The sequence below is a fragment of the Balaenoptera ricei genome, chromosome 20 (assembly GCF_028023285.1).
Source record: "Balaenoptera ricei isolate mBalRic1 chromosome 20, mBalRic1.hap2, whole genome shotgun sequence".
NCBI classification, from domain to species: domain Eukaryota; kingdom Metazoa; phylum Chordata; class Mammalia; order Artiodactyla; family Balaenopteridae; genus Balaenoptera; species Balaenoptera ricei.
In genome coordinates this window covers 51,965,665-51,983,992 of record NC_082658.1, presented here as the reverse complement: position 1 = coordinate 51,983,992, position 18,328 = coordinate 51,965,665, and the positions used below count along the sequence as shown (strand labels likewise).

At 55.1% G+C, this 18,328-nt stretch overlaps 1 protein-coding gene and 1 long non-coding RNA gene across 3 annotated transcripts; one reads left to right on the top strand and one right to left on the bottom strand.

Annotated features, from left to right (window-relative positions):
• Positions 1 to 1,470: 1,470 nt before the first annotated feature.
• Positions 1,471 to 16,938, top strand: P2RX5 (purinergic receptor P2X 5). 2 transcript variants are annotated; one of them, XM_059908923.1, is made up of 13 exons: positions 1,471 to 1,698; positions 5,034 to 5,184; positions 5,820 to 5,891; positions 6,176 to 6,251; positions 6,338 to 6,434; positions 6,693 to 6,773; positions 7,028 to 7,166; positions 7,657 to 7,793; positions 8,216 to 8,309; positions 8,459 to 8,524; positions 10,534 to 10,616; positions 11,533 to 11,685; positions 13,082 to 16,938. In XM_059908923.1, the coding sequence occupies exons 1-13, from the start codon at positions 1,562 to 1,564 to the stop codon at positions 13,149 to 13,151; spliced, it is 1,356 nt and encodes a 451-aa protein (XP_059764906.1). In that variant the 5' UTR covers positions 1,471 to 1,561; the 3' UTR covers positions 13,152 to 16,938. The 2 variants fall into 2 exon arrangements, with proteins under 2 accessions (XP_059764906.1, XP_059764907.1); XM_059908924.1 differs by lacking the exon at positions 11,533 to 11,685.
• LOC132356133 (uncharacterized) lies at positions 8,060 to 16,325 on the bottom strand. Its single transcript, XR_009499756.1, has 2 exons — positions 12,566 to 16,325; positions 8,060 to 9,175 (listed from the first exon to the last, which is right to left on the bottom strand). It is a non-coding gene; the product is annotated as an uncharacterized LOC132356133 (long non-coding RNA).
• Positions 16,939 to 18,328: the final 1,390 nt, after the last annotated feature.

The window sequence follows — 18,328 nt, the reverse complement described above, 5'->3', positions numbered from 1 at the left end:
AACAAATATGTACTGACATATTATATCGCAGTCATAGCGGTGGGCACGGGGTGCAGAGGTGGCCAAAGGCAAGGTCCCCGCCCTCCTGGAGCTTACGGTCTTGGTAGGGGACACAGACAATAAGTAAATAAGATCATATTCAAGAGTGACAGGGGCTCTAAGGGAATAAGAAGGGGTAATGGGATAGAAAGTGTTTGGGGTGGAGGTGCTTTTGGTGGGTGGTAGTAAGAACAGGACTTTTTTTTTTTTTAAGGAAATGGCATTTGAATTGAAATTGATGAACAGTTGCAAAAATCTGTGCTTCCGAAATGGCAGCTTGAGAGCAAAATACAGATTTGCAGGCCCCATCCTAGTCTTAAGGGAATGAAAATATTTGGGGCAGGGCCCAGGAATTTGCATTTTTTCTTCCAGATGATACCCACGCTCACTAAAACTGGAGACGTGCTGCCCTCAGGCTTTTCTTTGAGAGGAGGTCACACTTGGTGAACTTTAGGGTCCCTTCCAACTCCCAACTCCCAGAGCCTGTGGTTCAGGGAAGGGAACTTGTTCCTGTGTGAGAGCCAGGCTAGGGAGAGGAGCAGGACCACTTCCGGTCAGACTGCAGGATGGCAGTGAGTGAAATGCAGAAAACGAGCGTGCACAGCCCAGTACCCACGTGCACACGCACACCGAGCTCACCCAGGACCCCGCCTCTCGATGGCTGTCCCACGTTCTGAACCTGATCTTCTCAGAGGTGTCCTCATCTCCGTTCCCACCGCCTCTAATTTAATTCCACTGTGTCCGTGAGGGGTTGCTGATTCAGCAGCTTAGATGAGGTCCATCTCTTGCTTTGGGAGCATTTCCACAGCTGGCCCCGCCCTCTCTCCAGGCATCTTTAAGATCCCAGGCTTTGGCTGGCTGTCTCCCCATCCCCACCCCACCCCTCCTCCCTGCCCTACAGAGTTTTCCGTGCTCTGGCCACTGGGGCCTGCCTGGCAACTGCCCCGGAGTGTGGGGTTTAAACGGGCCACAGCTGCTGCAGTAGGAACGCGCACTTCATCCCAGCCCCCATCCTGTGAGGGGAGGGCGAGGGTTGCCCCAGGGAGCAAGAAAAATCAAGAAACCTGTTTGTATCTTTCTGTCAATGCTCTTTATCCCGTCTTCGCCTCCACTTCCTGTGTTGTAGGTCCCCCTCGCTGGCCTCAGTTTCCCCGGCCATTCAATAGGAGGACCCCCGGGATTTCTTTGGGGGCGGAGAAGGGGGTGCGTTGCTTCCAAAGGAGACCCTCTTCTCACCGCACCCCTCCCGGGCGGCGATCGCCGGGAGGGCCCTCGCAGGCCACTGGCCGGGCGGCGGTACGGCGGTATCACTGTCACAGTCAGGGGAGGAGGCAAGGTCGCAGTCCGAGGCCCCCGCCTGGCCTCGGGCGGCGCTGCCGCGGCCTCGCCAACCGCCGGCCGGGGCCCGGTGAGCCGCGCACCCGGGCGCAGCGGTGCCCACACTGGGGGCCGGGCGGCGGCGGGGGCGACTCCATGCGGCACACGTGTGGCGACGCGATCGCGGGACAGGTGAGCCGGCGTCATGGGGCAGGCGGGCTGCAAGGGGCTCTACCAGTCGCTCTTAGACTACAAGACCGAGAAGTACGTCATCGCCAAGAACAAGAAGGTGGGCCTGCTCTACCGGCTGCTGCAGGTCTCCATCCTGACCTACCTGGTGGTGTGAGTTCTCCGGGGCTCGGGGAGGGGGAAGGGCCGGCCGGGGCCGCAGCTGCGGCCTCCGGGGGCTGGGAATTGGCCTGGGGGCGCCGGGGGTGCCCTGTGACTGGGCTCTGGGACCCTGCTTGGGGAGGCGGCCCTTCTTGTACCGTTGGGCTTAAGGGTGGGGGGTAAGGAGGGAGCCCTCAACTCCCCAGGGGCTCTTGAGGTGATGAGATGCGCCGGGGTTCCTGGGTCCCCCCATTTGTGAGGCTTTCCGTGGGCAGTGCCTTCCTCCAGGGCTGGGGCCCCCAGTGCTTGGGCTTTGGGAAGGGGGCGAGGCTGCAGGGGCTTGGGCTGCAGCTGTCATGGCAAACCCCCTGAGCCCTAGCCCGGGCTGGCCCAGGCCCCCGGTGGTTTATTTATAGTCACTGAGCTCAGTGCCAAGCTCCCGGCAGGGGCAACTCATGAGCCTGGCATGTCCCAGAACTCCCTTCTGGCTAGCTCGCCCCACCCGTGGCTGGCCTCTCTGGGGGTCCTGCCCCGAAACCCTGTACCCTCCCTGGCACCCAGCTCTCCTGTCTGCCCCCCTCCCCCGCCCTGCAGGAGCTGGCACCATCAGCTGAGGGGCAGCTCCTTGGGGTCAGCCAGGCCCTGTTCAGAGGCTTCACCCCCAAGCAGGGAGGGGACAGGTGGAGAGGAAATGACACCAGACAACTGGGATGCGGATGTGCCTCTTTTATGCCTTTAGTTAATGCTGCTGAGTCCCTCCTACTTCCTGACCTGGGGAGCAGCAGCGGCTCCTCCAGGGAGGGCAGCCCTGACCTCGCCTCGCTCCCACCGGAGGCCCGGCTTCATCCCCGAGCTTCACCCCTAAGGCACCTGGCTGCCCCCCACCTGAGGGCCTTTTGTCTTACTGCTCCTCAGCCAGGCTTCCCGTCGTTGGCGCCCACTCATCCCTCACACCTGGGCTCTCGATGCTCCTCCCCGGAATTCCCACAATGTAATGACATGCTTATTCAGGGGATCATCTGCTTAATGTTCCTGCTGACTGCCCTTGTCAGTCTGGGGACGCCATGAGGGCGGGGCCTGCCTGGTGTCCCCTAACTGCTTAGGGGACGGGTGTGAAACGAATGAGTGAATGAATGGTGGTGGTTGTCCCTTGAGTATTTGCTGAATGTTTCTGTCCAGGCCAGGCCCAGCGTGTCCCTACTAAAATGGCTGGTTGGCTCAAGGGTCACAACCCTCTCAGAGGTCCTTGGAGATGGGACAGCCTAGGGCCCAGGACATGCCAGCTCTGCCCCCAGAGATGAGGGTGGAAGCATCCTGGTTGGTGCCTGGGAGAGGCAGGGCATCCCACAGCACTGCTGCATGACCTCAGGAAGGTGGCTTCCTGCCCCCTTGCCGCAGTTTTCCCAACTTTACCAAGGGGGGTTGACCTGGACAATCTCTAATTAACAGTAACCTCAGTAATAAGTTGATGTGTTATATTCATTGAGCTCCTCCTCTGTGCCTGGCACTCGCTGTGCTAAGCAATTTACATGTGCCGTCTCCTTTAAAAATGTATTTTTTTGTATTTTGATGTAATTTATACTCACAGAAAAGTTTTAAAGAGTAGTACAGTTTTTTTAATGCCCTTCACCTAGATTCCTCAAATGTTAACATTTTACTACATTTGTGTTGTCCTTATCCCTTTCTCTTTCTATGTGTGTGTATACATGTGCAATTTTTTTCTGTTGAGTAGGTTGCAGGCATGATGTCTCTTGACTCCTAAATACTTCCATGTGTATTTCTTAAAAACAAGGAATTCTCTTATTTAATGAAGTACAAGCATGAAAATTCGGAAATTAACATAAAAATATTATCATCTATGCAATAGACCTTTTGTAAATTGTCCCCAAAATTACCTTTATAGGAAAAGAAAATCCGAAATCATGCCTTATGTTCAGTTGTCATGTCTCCTTTAATCTGGAATCACTCCTGAGTCTGTCTTTGTATCTTATGACACTGACATTTTTTGGAGAGTGCAGGATCTTTTAAAAACCATTTTTAGATTGAGGTAAAACTCACATAGCATGTAATTCATTATTTTAACCATGTTAAATTACACAATTCAGTGGTTTTTAGTACATTCACAATGTTGTACAACCATCACCACTATCTAATTCCAGGACGTTTCCATCACCCCCAAAAGAAACCTGTGTCTATTAACAGTCATTTGCAGTTCTCCCCTACCACCATCCCTTGGTAACCACTAATCTACTTTTTGTCTCTATAGCCCATTCTGGACATTTCATATAAATCAAATCATTACAACATGTGGCCTTTTTTGTCTGGCTTCTTTCACTTAGCATGTTTTCAAGATTTATACATACTGTAGCCTGTGTCAGTAAATTATTCCTTTAATTGCTGAATAATATCTCATTGTATGGATACACCACATACGGCACCTACACCTTTTTACATTCCCACCAGCAAGTACCAATTTTTCTGCATCCTCACCAACACTTGTTATTTTCCATTTTTTGGATTAGAGCTGTCTTATTGGGTGTGAAGTACTATCTCACTGTGGTTTTTGATTTGCATTTCCTGACTAAAGATGTTGAGCATCTTTTCACGGGCTTATTGGCCATTTGTATGTCTTTCTTGGAGAAATACCTATTCAAATCGTTAGCCCATATTTAAATTGGATTACTTGTCTTTTTTATTGTTGAGTTGTAAGACTTCTTTGTATATTCTGGGTACTAGACCCTTATCAGTTATGTGACTCACAAATATTTTCTCCCATTCTCTGGGTTGTCTTTTCACTTTGTCAATAGTGTCCTTTGATGCACAAAAAAGTTCTTAATTTGGATCAAGTCCAACTTACCTATTTTTTCTTTTGTTGCTTGTGTTTTGGGTGTCAAAGAGTACAGGATTTTGCACTCTAATTTTGTAGAATGCCCCTCAGTTTGGGTCTGTCTGAGGTCTCCTCATGATAAGTTCCAGGTTGTGCACCATGTCCTTTAACCATCCTCACCCCTCTGGAAGGAGGTGCACTTAGCCCTGTGTTGACCCCCCGAGTTCATTGGCTCACCCGAGGTCACATGGCAAGTGCGGGTGAGCCGGTTTCATCCCTAGCTTGCCCGGCTGCAGGGCCTTGGCTCCTGAGAGCAGCAGCCTCTCGCTTCTGGGGTTGCTTGTCACCTCTGCTGCTTGCAGGACTGGCTTTCAGGCGGCAGAGGGAGTTGTGACTCCTGCCCAGGAGCTGGTGGGAAAGGTGGAGCCCCAAGCCTGCCCCCTCCACCCCCTGGGGGCCTGGGGAAACTTCCTGAGGGCAGCAATGAGGCTGACGCCCGCCTGCTTGCCCCTCCCTGCAGTTGGGTGTTCCTGGTGAAGAAGTGTTACCAAGACACCGACTCGTCCCTGCAGAGCAGCATCGTCACCAAAGTCAAGGGTGTGACCTTCACCAACACCTCAGAGCTTGGGGAGCGGCTCTGGGATGTTGCCGACTATGTCATCCCACCCCAGGTCTGAGCCCCACCCAGCACAAGGGCCCAGGCTGGCAGGGTCTGGATCCGGGTGGGTGACATGGGAAACTGCTTGGGGACCCAGGGACCTCCATTCACTGTCTCCCTTGGCCTGGGACGGCTGCAGGGTTTGCAGATAGACTCTGCCCAGGTCCTTTCCCCCATGCCAAACCCCAGCCCTCCCCAACTGTGCCTTACGGGGCTGCTCTGTTTCCATCAAACCCTGAGCCTGTTGAGACCAAATGGGAGCCAGAGAACTTGCAGGTCAGTGTGAGTCAGGTGGCCTGGCACCGACAGCCCCGCCCTTATACTGGCCGCTGTCCCTGGGAGCAGTTCCCTGGGCCGGGGCCGGGCCATCTCATCACTGCCCCTTCTCCTCTCTCTCCTCCTGTATCTCAGCTTGGACCCTGGGGGCTGAGGTCAGAATGGTTTGGGGTTGTGGGCATGGAAGAGACCCCTCTAAGGACACCTGCTCTGGGACTCCGAGGTCAGTGGGCTCGTGGGTGGGATCCACTGATTTTGTGGCCCCAGTGTCTGCAACACCCATGCAGAGGTCCCACCACCTGCCAGGCAGCCCCGGGAAGGGGGTACCCCAGTGGCAGGAGGGGGTTCCTCAACCTCCCTCTGGTTTCTCAGGGAGAGAATGTCTTCTTTGTAATCACCAACCTGGTCGTGACCCCCAACCAGCGGCAGGAAACCTGTGCCGAGGTGCGTCTTGGTGCAGAGAGCCGGGGAGGGGGTGGGAGAGCTGCCAGCAGTACTTGGGGTCCACCCCTCTCCTGAGGCAGGGGTTTCGACGCCCTCCAAGGGCCCTGGGGGATGTGTGCACCAGCGTGCATACCTGCACTGTTCAGGGGAGAAGCAGGTTCTCAAGGGGTGAGCCGCCACAGGCAGGGGAGGAACCCCTGGCCTCACCCTGGGGTGGGACCTGGTTCTGAGAAGGGGCCCCTGCAGGCGCCTCCCCCCGCCAGGCACCCTTTCTCTCCTGGCAGAGTGAGAGCATTCCGGATGCCTTGTGCTGTGAGGACAGCGACTGCCCTCCTGGGGAGCCGGTTGTGGCTGGAAATGGTGAGGCCTGGAGTAGACAGGGCTGGGGGCAGAAGGGGAGTTGGAACCAGGAGGTTCCTGGCATTGTCCTTCTCCCACCCCTGCAGGAGTGAGGACCGGCCGCTGCCTGCGGGCGGGGAGCGAGCAAAAGGGCACCTGTGAGATCTTCGCCTGGTGCCCGGTGGAGACAAAGTCCAGGCCCGCGTGAGTGGCTGTAACCTCGGGACCCTGAGGAGTTACCCAGCCCTGGGCAGCGGGTCCCAGCCCAATGGTGGAGACGTGTCCTGGGGGAGAAGCCAGGACACCCCACAAAGGCCCCAGGACCACCCCGACATGATCAAATTGACTGTCCTCTGCAAAGGCTCCAGGGCACCCAGGGAGCAGACAGGCTTCAGCCTCAGCACAGGCATGGAGAGGGCGGGGCAGGGCCTCCTGAGCAGACTGTCCTGCCTTGGTTTTCAGGAAGCCACTCCTGGGCGAAGCTGAAGACTTCACTGTTTACATAAAGAACTTCATTCGTTTCCCCAAATTTAACTTCTCCAAGTACGTGGGCCCGCGTGCATGGTGTGTATGTGACGCAGTGTGGAATGACCCACTGGGTGATGAGGGGGCACCCTTTCCCGTGCAGTGGCGGCAGGGCTGTGTCCTTTCTTACTGGAGGATGTTGGGGGTGGGAAAGCAGTCAGGATCTGAGGAGGGGCTAAAGTCAAGGGCTCAGTGTGGGTCAGGCCCGGTTTCTGGCCTGGGAACAGCGAGTCTCACCTTCCTTTCACTGGCTCTTCATGGCCTCCACGCAGGACAAATGTGCTGGACACCACGGACAGAGCTTTCCTGAAGTCCTGTAAATATGGCCCCAAGGACCCCTACTGCCCCATCTTCCGACTTGGGTCTGTGGTCAGCTGGACGGGGAGCAACTTCCAGGAGATGGCCGTGCAGGTGGGTGGTGGGGCTGGAGGGCTTTGGGCTTGAGCTTTGAGCTCTGCAACGAGGAGGGGGTGTGGAGGAGGACCCATGGGATGCGGTGGCCCTGCAGTCACCTGCCCAGGGACTGTCTCAGAATTAGCTGTGCTGCATGCAGTGAGGGCCACACTTGCACCTGCGTCTGGTTCTGAGTCCTGGGGCATCAGGTGAAACCGAGCCAGGAGCCCCACTGGCACCCTGGCTGTGGTGTGAGGTGCCAGTCCTGCAGTAGGTGCTTGCTTGGGTCATTCCCTTCTCCCTGGAGCGCGAAGCAGGAGGATATGGGCTGTCAGCGACACACTTTTCTCAGTCACCCCAGAGGTGTGAACCCTGGGCCTTCTACTTCCCTCCCGGAAGGATGCTCCAGTGGGGCCAACCCCCTGCCCGAGCTCTCCATGAAGAGCTGGTCTGTGGCTTCTATCTCCAGAAAGTTCTGTGCACTGATTCTTGTCTCTTTTGCATCAAGGGTGGTGTGATAGGAATTCAGATTGAATGGGACTGTGACCTTGATAGAGCTCCCTCTGAATGTTACCCTCGCTATTATTTTAACCGTCTGGACAACAGATTTTCAGAAAACTCTCTCTCTTCTGGGTACAACTTCAGGTAAGTGGGGCTAAGTCTGCCACCTTATGACCCTGTCCACGTTTCGTGTCCTTGCCTGGGTGCCAGCGCTATGACACCCCTTCCTGGAGGTGGGTGTCAGAGTGGGAGGTGCAGGGAGGCCGCCGGGGGGCCTGTGGGAGAGAAGCATCGGCCATGGCTCTGGACTTGCCCTGAAGCTGAGGCCTTGGTGGCCCGGGTTGGCCCAGCAGTAGTGGGAAAGCCCTTGCCTCTTGGGGAACGTCTGGCAAGAACTTCAAAGAAAGATCTGAACGAATCTTTTATTTCACATCAGCAAGGGGCTGCTGAATGCCAGGGTCCTGGGGTGGGGGTGGGGTTATAAATCTCCAAGGCAGCGGAGCCTGTGTTGCCAAACAGGGAAGACCCAGGCAGGCCGAGGGCTCCCCGAGCCGTGTCTCCCCCAGGTTTGCCAAGTATTACCGAGATGCGGCTGGGGTGGAGTTCCGCACGCTGTTTAAAGCCTATGGGATCCGCTTTGATGTGATGGTGAACGGCAAGGTGTGTGGGTGAGGCTCCCCTTCTGAAGCTGGGCAGGTCCTGGGAGGGTGGGGCGTGCTGGGGGGACCCCAGGCTGGCTCTGGTGGAGTCCTTGGGGATCCTGCTGTCCTGCTGCCTTCCTCACCCCACCTTGTCTCTCTGGGCTCCAGGCAGGGAAGTTCAACATCATCCCCACAGTCATCAACGTGGGCTCAGGGGTGGCGCTTATGGGCGTTGTGAGTACCTCTCCCCCACCCCCTTTACCCTCCGAGCACCTGCGGGGGCGGGGGGGGGGGGACACTGCCCCAGGGGAGTTGTCCCAGTGCCCCAGAAAGAACCAGAACTGGGGAGGTCAGTGCGGATGGGGGTGAAGAGGGCTCTCTGGGACTTCACACCCCTCCAGCAGCCCCCAGGTGGCCGTGACTGCCTGGGTTTCTCTTTCCAGAGCCAGAGAGGCTTCTGCCTGTGGCGCTGCAGCGGGGGGTTCTCTGGGATCCTGCGCAGCCTTGTCTCCACTTCTGCTAGAAAGAGGCAGGATCCGGCTATACACAGGGCTTCTCAGCCGCGGCCCTGCTGACATGTAGGGCCAGATCACTTTTTTTGTGGGGCGACTGTGTGCATTGTAAGGTGTCTGACAGCGTCCTCGGCCTCTACCCACCAGACGCCAGCAGCACCTTCCCCCACAGCTGTGACGTCCAAAAATGTCTCCAGACGTCGCCAAACTGCCCCCCGGGTGTGAATCACGGGGCTAGAAAGATGAGAGGCAGGGAAGTCGGGCTGTAGTCCAGGTCTGTCCCTTCAGTTGGGCAGAGGGGCCACCGGAGAGGAAGTAACGGCTGGAGGGCAGGGAAAGGCTTCCTCTGGACCTTTCATGCCCCTTTGTTTTTCTGGAAGTTTTTTAAAGACAAGGCAGTCATCAGAGTGCCTCACACCCATACCAGCAAGCCCCTTGCCAAGGTTTCTGGCAGCCTTGTCCCTGGTTCCTCTGCCCGGGATGTCACAGCAGCCCCATGGGGGCTTCCAGGAGGACCTAGGACTGACTTTTTATTGAGACCAGGAACATCGTGTCCTGTCGCAGGACTCAAAGAGGCCATGCTCCTGAGAGGTGGTCAGTGGATGAAAGTGGGCCCCAAGGGACTCCTCTTAACTGCAGCAACACTGTTGGGGAGCCCTGCATGTTTGCATAGGTAACTTCCCTAGACAGGGGCCACCTTCGGACATCACTTTCTTATGATGGGGGTAAATCAGAAATCTGGGGACACACTTGTGGAATGAAGGTAACGGGGAAAAGTGGTAGAGGCTGGGTGGGGGGTGGGAGGAGTGTTCTCTGTGGAACAAGGAATTGATAACCTTTTTGGCATCTGGTGGCGGGGGGGGGGGAAGTTGTGCCATGCCCAGGGTCAGAGGACCTGGTTCACCTGTGGTCCTCCACCAACCCTCTCCCACCCCCCGCCCCCTCCTCTCTGTGCAGTGGGTGGAGTCGCCCTCTGGTGGAGGAGACCGGTATTTGCGCCGTCCACTCTGGTCTGAAGAGCTTGTGTTCAGGCGTCAGTGGGTCGGTCTGCTGGGTTGGCTCAGGCCTCCTCATCTTTCCTTGACCGCTGCTGTGGTGTCCCTGTTGTTCAGATACCCTCCAGTCCCTCTCTCACTGCCTACTAGAGGGATCTTCCCGCACTGCCACAGTTCTGTTCCTGGCCCTGTTCCCAGGCGTGACGAGCCTGTCCTCTGCAGTGCCCTTCCCGAGCGTTTTTTCCTTTGTCCTTATATACAATCCTATTCAGCCTCAAGACTCGGCCCAGATGTCCCTCCCCAGGCTGAGTAGAGTCCCATCTTCTCTCTGCTCCCCCTGCTCCTCTCCCCATCATGGGACATTGTCACTCTGTCATAATTTATATGCTCGTCTCCTGCACCAGAGGGGGAGTCCCCAGAGGGTCTCATTGTCTTTCTTGCTCTTTCCCACACCCCAGGGCAGTGCCTGGCACTGGTGAGTGCTCAGCAGACACTGGCTGAAGGCGTGATTCGATGGGATCAGGGTAGTGCGGGGTGCTCAACCTGAGGGGTCAGACGGACCACAGGCTGGCTCTACCATGGACCAGCTTTGTGGCCTTGGACAAAGGTGCCTCTTTCTGAGCGCAGCCCCCCTCAGGGGTTGCTGCAGGATCAAATGGGATGTAGTTGGTGTCAAGTGGCCGGGTGCTCTCTGGAAGTCTAGGATTCTGAGTCAGGGACCCCAACTCTTTTGCAGGGGTCTTTCTTCTGCGACCTGGTACTCATCTACTTCATCAAAAAAAGCCACTTTTACCGAGACAAGAAATATGAGGAAGTGAGGTCAGTTATGCTTCCTCCCAGCGGCCCTAGGGGAGCCCACTAGGTCAGCCTCTCCCCCTCCCTGGCTCAGAACCCTTACCCTGGTTTTATGTCGGCGTCTGGGGGGTAGAGGCAGGGCTGAATACGGGGAGCTCCCTTGGAAGGGCTGGGTAAGGCAGAATGTTCTGAGTACCGGCCCTACAAAACTGGATTCTACTTCAGAGCAGCTGGCAGAAGACCAGACCACCCAGGCCATGGGCAGGAGACCTGGTTTCCAGGCCTGGCCCTGCCACGGTCTCCCCAGGTGACTTTGGACCAGTCCCAGGCCGCCTTGGGCCTCAGTTTCTCTCTCTGTGACATGAGAGTGTTGGTTTACATACAGTGCCTTCCAGCAACTATAATTTTAGGATTCTTGGACTTGGTGGTCCTGGTGAGCTTGGGTTGAGGGAAGCTGGAGTGGTAAGGGAAGGAAAAAAAAAACGATCCCCCCCCCCCCACTCTGGGGGCCTATTTCTAGGCTCTCTTGGGCAGTGGGCTTGGGGTGTGTGTGTGTGGGGGGGTGGGTGTGTGTGTGTGTGTGTGTGTGTGTGTGTGTGTTTTCAGAGGAGGAGAACAGTATGAGTGGGAAGTCCTGATGGCTGGGTGCACAGGAAGGGGCAAGGGGCTCTGGCCCAGCCCTTGGATGGTGGGCTCTGGACAGGCACCGGGCGCTGCTCCCTCAGTCCCACCCCAACCTGGGACGGGGCGGAGGGCCAGCCCACATCATCTGCCTGGACTGAACCCCAGCCCCGGTTCTCAGGCTGAGCCCTGACTGCACCTGCCACCCCTGCTGAGCTGCTGGGGGAAGAGGGGTGCCCCCTGCAGGGCGAGTGGCTCACCAGTCCCAGGGAGGAGGTGGGACCCACAGGCCAGGTTTAATGGGTCATGTCCTGCCCAGGGACCTAGAGGTCCTCGCCCAAATGGCAGAGTCCTCGCAGCAGAGCGTGGCCCCAGACGCGGCGGGGCTGGCGGAGCAGCCAGAGGTGCAGGATGGAGGCGGCGCCCAGAAGGAGAATGGCTGTGTGTGCAGGCAGCTCCTCCAGCCCGCCAGGTGAGGGGCTGCCCAGCCAAGGGCCAGGAACGAGGCCCGCAGAGACAGCCCAGCTGGCTACTGTGCTCCCTGCTCTGGGTGGCCTGGCCACAAGGCAGGATGCCAGGGACCCAGCAGAGCCCATCCAAGCTGGACTCTGGGGGGAGGGGTGCTGGTGGTGTTTTAGCCCCTCCACGATGCCTGTTACCCTCCAGTACCCCTGAGTGACCACAGACCTGTCTGCTTGCTATGCTGTGCGCATGTTAAGACAGTAACAGTACTATCATTTACTCAGGCTTACTCTGCTGGGCACTGCTCTGAGTTCTTTGTACATGTGAACTCTTTTCAGCAACCTAATGAGGTGGACATTAATATTCCCTGTTCTACTAATGAGGAAACTGAGGCTCAGAGAGGTCAAGTAACTTGCTCAAGTCACACAGCTAATAAATGGCAGAGCTGGGATTTGAACCTGGGCAATGGGTTCCTAGAATCCAGGTCTCCATCAGGTTATTTTGCCTTACCGAGCCCTTCATCCCTCCACGCCTCATCAGATGCCTCCTTATAAGCTCCTCTTTGATGTGGAAATTCTGGAGCTGCCCTAGCCTGAGGACAGTGGTGGCTGTGCTGACAGGTGACCTGCAGGCTGCCCTTCCCTGAGCACTGCCCAGAAGCCCTGGGCAGCCTGGCGCTTTCTGTAGACCTGACCACAGCCTGGCGTGGGAGGCAGCCCTGGGCCTGCTCTGCTTCCCTGCCTTGCTATGTGCCCCTGAGCAGGTGCCTGGCCCTTTCTGGGCCTGTTTTCCCTTTTGTTCCGGGGGGCTGGACACAGGGAAACCTCCAGCTCAGTGAGTAGGGTTCCCTGACTCTCCTCTCGTCAACTACGTCAGAGGCGTTCACTGACCTGGGGCTGGCTGCCCTCTGCTTCGAGCTTCCATTCTCTGCTGACTCAGCGATTGGCAGCCTCCAGTGGGGAGCTGGGCCTGGGCAGGGAAAGAGAGAGTGGTGAGCCAGGATGGAGAGGGAAGGCAAAGGATGGAGAGGCTGGGAGATCTGCTGGGGTAGGCCTGTGCCAGCAGCCCCCCACATGCTCCCTGACTGTCACTTCCTGGGTGCTCACCTGAGCTCCTTCCCCTGCAAGAGGAAAGAGCGGTTGCCCTGCTGGTCTTGGCCAGCCTCGCCTGTTGCTGTGGGGCCGCGGCGGCTGCTCATTGCTGGGCCAGCTCCAGAGGCCGCGGCCTGAGCGCCTCCCCGTGCCTGGGCTGCGGCCAGGGACCCCTCAGACTGCCGCTCTCTGCGAACGCTCACTGCCTGCCGCGCTGCCAGCCAGAGCTTCTGCAGGCGGAGTCTGCCTTTAGGGAGGCTGTCCCTGCCTGCAGGGCTCCCAAGCGTCCTCAGTGCCCCCATCCGCCCCACACAGGCCTGGCCGCCAGGGGAATGGGAAGGTGAACGTGGAGCAGCTGCAGAACCTGCAGACCGTGGAGGCATAGCCAGAGCTGTCGGCTGACAGCAGATTTGGTGAAGATTTGAGGGCAGAACTGCCCACAGCTCTGAACTGGGAAGAGTCATCGTCATCCCCATGGGACGGGGCTTCCAGGCACAGCCATCTCTCCTGCGCTCTGGGATCCTGCTACAAGCTTTTTGTTGTGTGTGCGGGGAGGGGAGCCTCCCAGTGGCCACAGTGGCTCATGCAGAAGAGGCCCTGGGGAGGGGAGGGGTGGAGGGCAGGCCAGGGGCCTAAAGTGTTTTCATTTTTCCCAAGAACTTAGTAGGGCATTCAGTTATTCATTCATTCACACAGCAAACACTGATGCCTGCTGTGGGCTGGGCCCTGTCCAAAAGATGCTTGAATGAGACACTGACCTGACCCCCAGGGAGGGGAGCACGCATGTAATTCCCTTCAGAGCCGACAGACGTGACAGCTGGGCCCAGCACTCCGGCCTTCCTCCAGCCTCTAGCTGAGACCTGCACAAATCCCTAGAGCGAATGATGGCTCCTCAGAGAAAGACCTTGGCCAACACCCAAGGGGACATTTGGCCTTGCCCCCAGGGATGAAATTTAAAGGTGGCCAAGGAGGCAACTGGGAAAGGACTGGACCTGTGAGGAGGCAGCTGGCCATGAGGAAGGAGAGCCTCGGGAAGCTCAGGGGATAGCGTCTCACCCAGATGGGAGACGCATCTGCCTGTGTGGTTTGGCTCTTGCTGTTCTGTGGGGCTTGCAGTGTCCTTGCTCGGCTTCCCTCCGTCTCCTCTAAGGCTCCACCTGAAGGGCTAATGAGATGACGAATGGCGCTCAATCGTCTAGTGGAAACAGTTGTTACTAGGTTGGCCCTCAACCCCCTCCCTCAGTGGCTGTAAAGCACTGCTACTCAAAGTGTGGTCCGTGGACCAGCAGCATCTGCATCATGTGGGAGCTTGTTAGAAATGCAGTCTCAGGCCCCTCCCTCATCCCCCTAAATCAGAACCTGCATTTCAACAAGACTCCCAGGTGATTCATGTGCACGTGAAAGGCTGAGAAGCAGTGCTTGAGGAGATATACAAAGCCTGGTTCTGAAAAGGTCAGCTTTGGTGAGTGGCGTCAATTTCCAGGTCAGACTTACTGCAAGCTACCTTGAGACCAAGCAGAGTCCCCCCTTCCCTCCCTCGGGAAAGTGGCATTATGCTCAATTCATTCAAATTAAAATATTTTGACTAGGTCATACTTAAATGACTCAAAATTTAAGAGGTACAAAAGAAAAGAAGTGAAAAGCTTCCCTCCCACCCGTTCCCTGAGGCAACCTGTGTTACCAATTCCAAGAGGCTCACCTGTCTTGCTGAGAATCCACTGGGTTACTCACGCCTTCGCTCAGGAAATGAACTTTTCCTGCCGCCTGCAGTCAGACCAAGTCTCCTCTGTCAGGTGCGAGAGAATATACTGGGCTGGGGAGCCGGCTGGCTCGCTTCTCCCTCTGCACTGGCGGAGGAGCCCCAGCGTAAACGCAGGGGGAGGGATCTAGAACTCAATCACGGTTGTTGAAGCCACCTGGCAGCCAAGGCCTGCAGTGCTGCCCGTCACCCAGCAAGCCTGGGTGCTGTGTGAGCATCTGCCCTGACTCTAGCGGGGAGTGAACATCCTTCCGCTGGGGCCTTTGGACAGGAGGGTTGGAGGGGTGGAAGGGTCTCTGGCGAGGCCGGCCTCTGGGGCACGGGCGTGGTCCCCAGAACAGGACCCCTTCTAGATCAAGCAGCTCCTCCCCTGGGCTGCTAGGTGACCTGTCAGCAAGCCCAACCTGCTGTCTGAAGAGAAAGTGAAAAATCCAGGTGATTTGCTGTGGTGTTTCACTTCCTCTCTAAGGCTAACCCTTGGATCTGATAACACAGCATGTTACTTATGTGTTTGGGAGTAAACAGGGCAGGGGTCACGGCCGCTTAGAAGTTGGTCTGGTTTCTTTTAACCTGTTTTTGGAATCGCTTGGCAGCAGCCACAACACTTGGGGACAGCTGTGCTGTTTTATATTGGAATGGAAATGTCTCCCTTCAGTTATTCCTTCAGTCAGTAAATATTTATTGAGTACCTACTGTGTCAGGTGTTGGACTAAATGCTGGTGACACAGTGGCGAGCAGCACAGAAACGGTCCCTGCCCAGGTGCTTAGAGTCTAGGGGTCACACATCAATCACAAACGGGATGGGGTGCTTTGAGAGTCCTCAGTGAGGAGTGGCCAGGTTTCCACAAGGAAGTGACACACAAGTTGAAGTCAGAAAGGTTAGTAGCAGTCTAACTAGGTGATGGGGGAAGCATCCAGGTCAGGGAACCACACGTAGAAAAGACGTGAGAAAGAGCAACTGAGGAAATGGAATGCAGACGGTGTCACTGGAGCAGCTTCTGTGAGGCTTTCATCAAGTTGACATTCTTTAATTTTAAGGGTTGCCCCTTTAAACTTACTGCCATGGAGGACTTAATCTAATTGTTTCTTCAAGTCCAGCAAAGCTTTCCAGGTGGCCTCTCCCCTACATGTCAGAGGCCCCACGCTCAGGAAGCCAGACTGGCCAGTGGCCCCCATCAAAGCTTCTGGATGGTGTCACACACAGCCAGTTCCCTTGCTTTTGCACAGCACCACCCCCGCCCGCGTTTTTGCATAAACTTGGTGAATGAGTGGGAGGCTCATTAATCTTACAGAAACTGGCTTTGAAGTGGGAAGAAGAGAAGCAGGAATTTGAGCACTTTTCAAACTTGGGAAAGCCCCTTTCCCTCGATGCACCTCATCAGAAAGATCATCATGCCAGCCCCTCAAGATCTTTCCATGCTGACATTTCAGTATCACAAGAATTGTCTATGCTTATGTTCAAGCCCTGGCCTAAAGCCATCTACCTATTCCATGCCTTTGGAGTACCATGATGCTGGCCAATGGGAAAGTTTTAAATTGGGTGCTATTAATGTGACATCATAGGGACCAGCCATTGAAAGAACAAAGTGCGGGCTTCCCTGGTGGCGCAGTGATTGAGAATCCTCCTGCCAGTGCAGGGGACATGGGTTCGAGCCCTGGTCTGGGAAGATCCCACATGCCACGGAGCAGCTGGGCCCGTGCGCCACAACTATTGAGGCTGTGCTCTGAAGCCCGTGAGTCACAGCAACTGAGGCCCGCGCACCTAGAGCCCGTGCTCCGCAACAGGAGAGGCCACCGCAATGAGAGGCCTGCGCAATGCGGTGAAGAGTGGCCCCCGCTCGCCGCAACTAGAGAAAAACCCGTGCGCAGCAATGAAGACCCAGTGCAGCCAAAAATAAATAAAATTATTAAAAAAAAAAAAAAAAAGCGCAAAGTGCCCTTTACTCCTGATGCAGTGGTCATCAGGACTGATCAGTCATGGATGCCTTTTTGTGCCCCCCAACCCCATCAGTTCCTTTCTCAGTGGCTAGCTGACCCCTGGGGAACCAGTCATAAAGGGGGGAATGTGACTTCCTCCAGGTGTCTCCGAGAACCCCAGCTGGGGTCTGCAGTGCCCTGGGAAGTCCTTAAATCATCCCATTTGGAATGGCAATTGGCATGTCTGGAAAAGGGCTCCACTTGGTTCCAACCTGCCCCCCACCTCCCCAAGTGGTACAACTCTCCTCAGAGCATATTCTCCAGTGGACCCAAGAATGCTTTCTACAAAAGACACCTTTCTTTCAGCTGTTTCCCCTTAGGCCAGCACATAGAATTAAAGGGGGGAGATGGCAAGCATTTTCTGGGTCCTGACCAATATATGTATTTTCTGACATTTTAATTTGGTTATAAAACAATAAAAGGTGTTAACTTTAAATGTGTCCTGATTTTTTCTCCTTCATATTTTCATGGATACCTGGTGTTTTAGAGGAAAATGTAAAGAAGGCAAGACCAAAAGAGGCAGACACAAGAAACAAATAGTGAGCAATATATTACTTTCCTTATTGTCTTGCAAAGAAATTCAAATGAAAGGAAACTCTTTAAATGAGCAAACATTAAAGGACTAGGAAGGCACTGATAAAACTGGTCCTTTTCATTTAATGAGTATAATCTGATAAAACTCTGGAAAGCATTTGGAATCAAGTTTTTATCTTCTAGTAGCTTATTAAATTCCCTCAAAATGATATAGATGTGAAGACATGCACTGCAGTCTTTTTTATACTAACATTTCAAACAGTTTTACTGCCCAACAATAGAGGAATGGTTAAGTAAATCAGCTCACTTTTCCCCATACCCCCCAGCAGGACTCACTCTGCATCAGGACTGAACCCTCCCTTCCCACTTAGAGAAGTCCCTGAAAGGACCGGGGAGGTTGGGAGAGGGGGTGGGGGTGTGTAAACCATGAACGTGAGCATCTTCATTGGTGGTCAGAGAAAGGGTTCAGCGGTGGTCACTGGGAGAAGGAGGCAAAGCTATCACCTCAGCCGCTTCTTGGCTTCATGTGAAAACATCTGGTCCAGAACCCAAAATGGGATTCAGGAGGCCTGGGCCTCCGCTATTGGTCACAGGTCACCTACTATCTGTAAAAAGGGACCTGAATTCAAGCTCTCAGATCCCCTTCTGATCTAAAACTGATTCTTTTCTAAAGTCCCAATCTGATCACATCACTCCTAGCTAAAACTTTCAAAGGCTCCCCCCAATTGCTATTAGTATCAAGGGCAAACTGTAATTGAGCAAGACCCTATGTCGCCTTCCCAGGACAGAATGTCCTCCACCTGCCTCTTGTCTGTAGAAAACCTTTAGCTTCCTAGGCTTTCCCCCAGTTCCAAAGAAATTTAATCAGAGAAGTGAGAAAACACAGAAAGAAAGGAAAACAGTCAAGCAACACAAAATAATAGCTAAGCAAATAATAGCTAAACTAAGTCAAAGACCTTTAGCTCCTCCTCAAGGGCTATAGATAATATTCTGAGCCACGTCCTTTGAGCTGTTTTGCAGATAATGAAACCCTCACCAGGTGGAAGAAGTTAACTGTATGCTGCCCACAAGCACGTAGACCCCAGACCCGTTAGAACCAGAAGGTTGATGATGTTAACTCCTGGTCACCTCAACAGCAACCAATCAGAAGACTGTCCACAGGTTGATCATGCACCCTGCAACCCTCTCCCTCACCCTGTCTTAAAAAACCTTTCCCTGAAAGCCTTCGGGGAGTTTGGGCCTTTTGCGCACTAGCTGCCTGGTCTCCTTGCTTTGCGCCTGCAATAAGCACT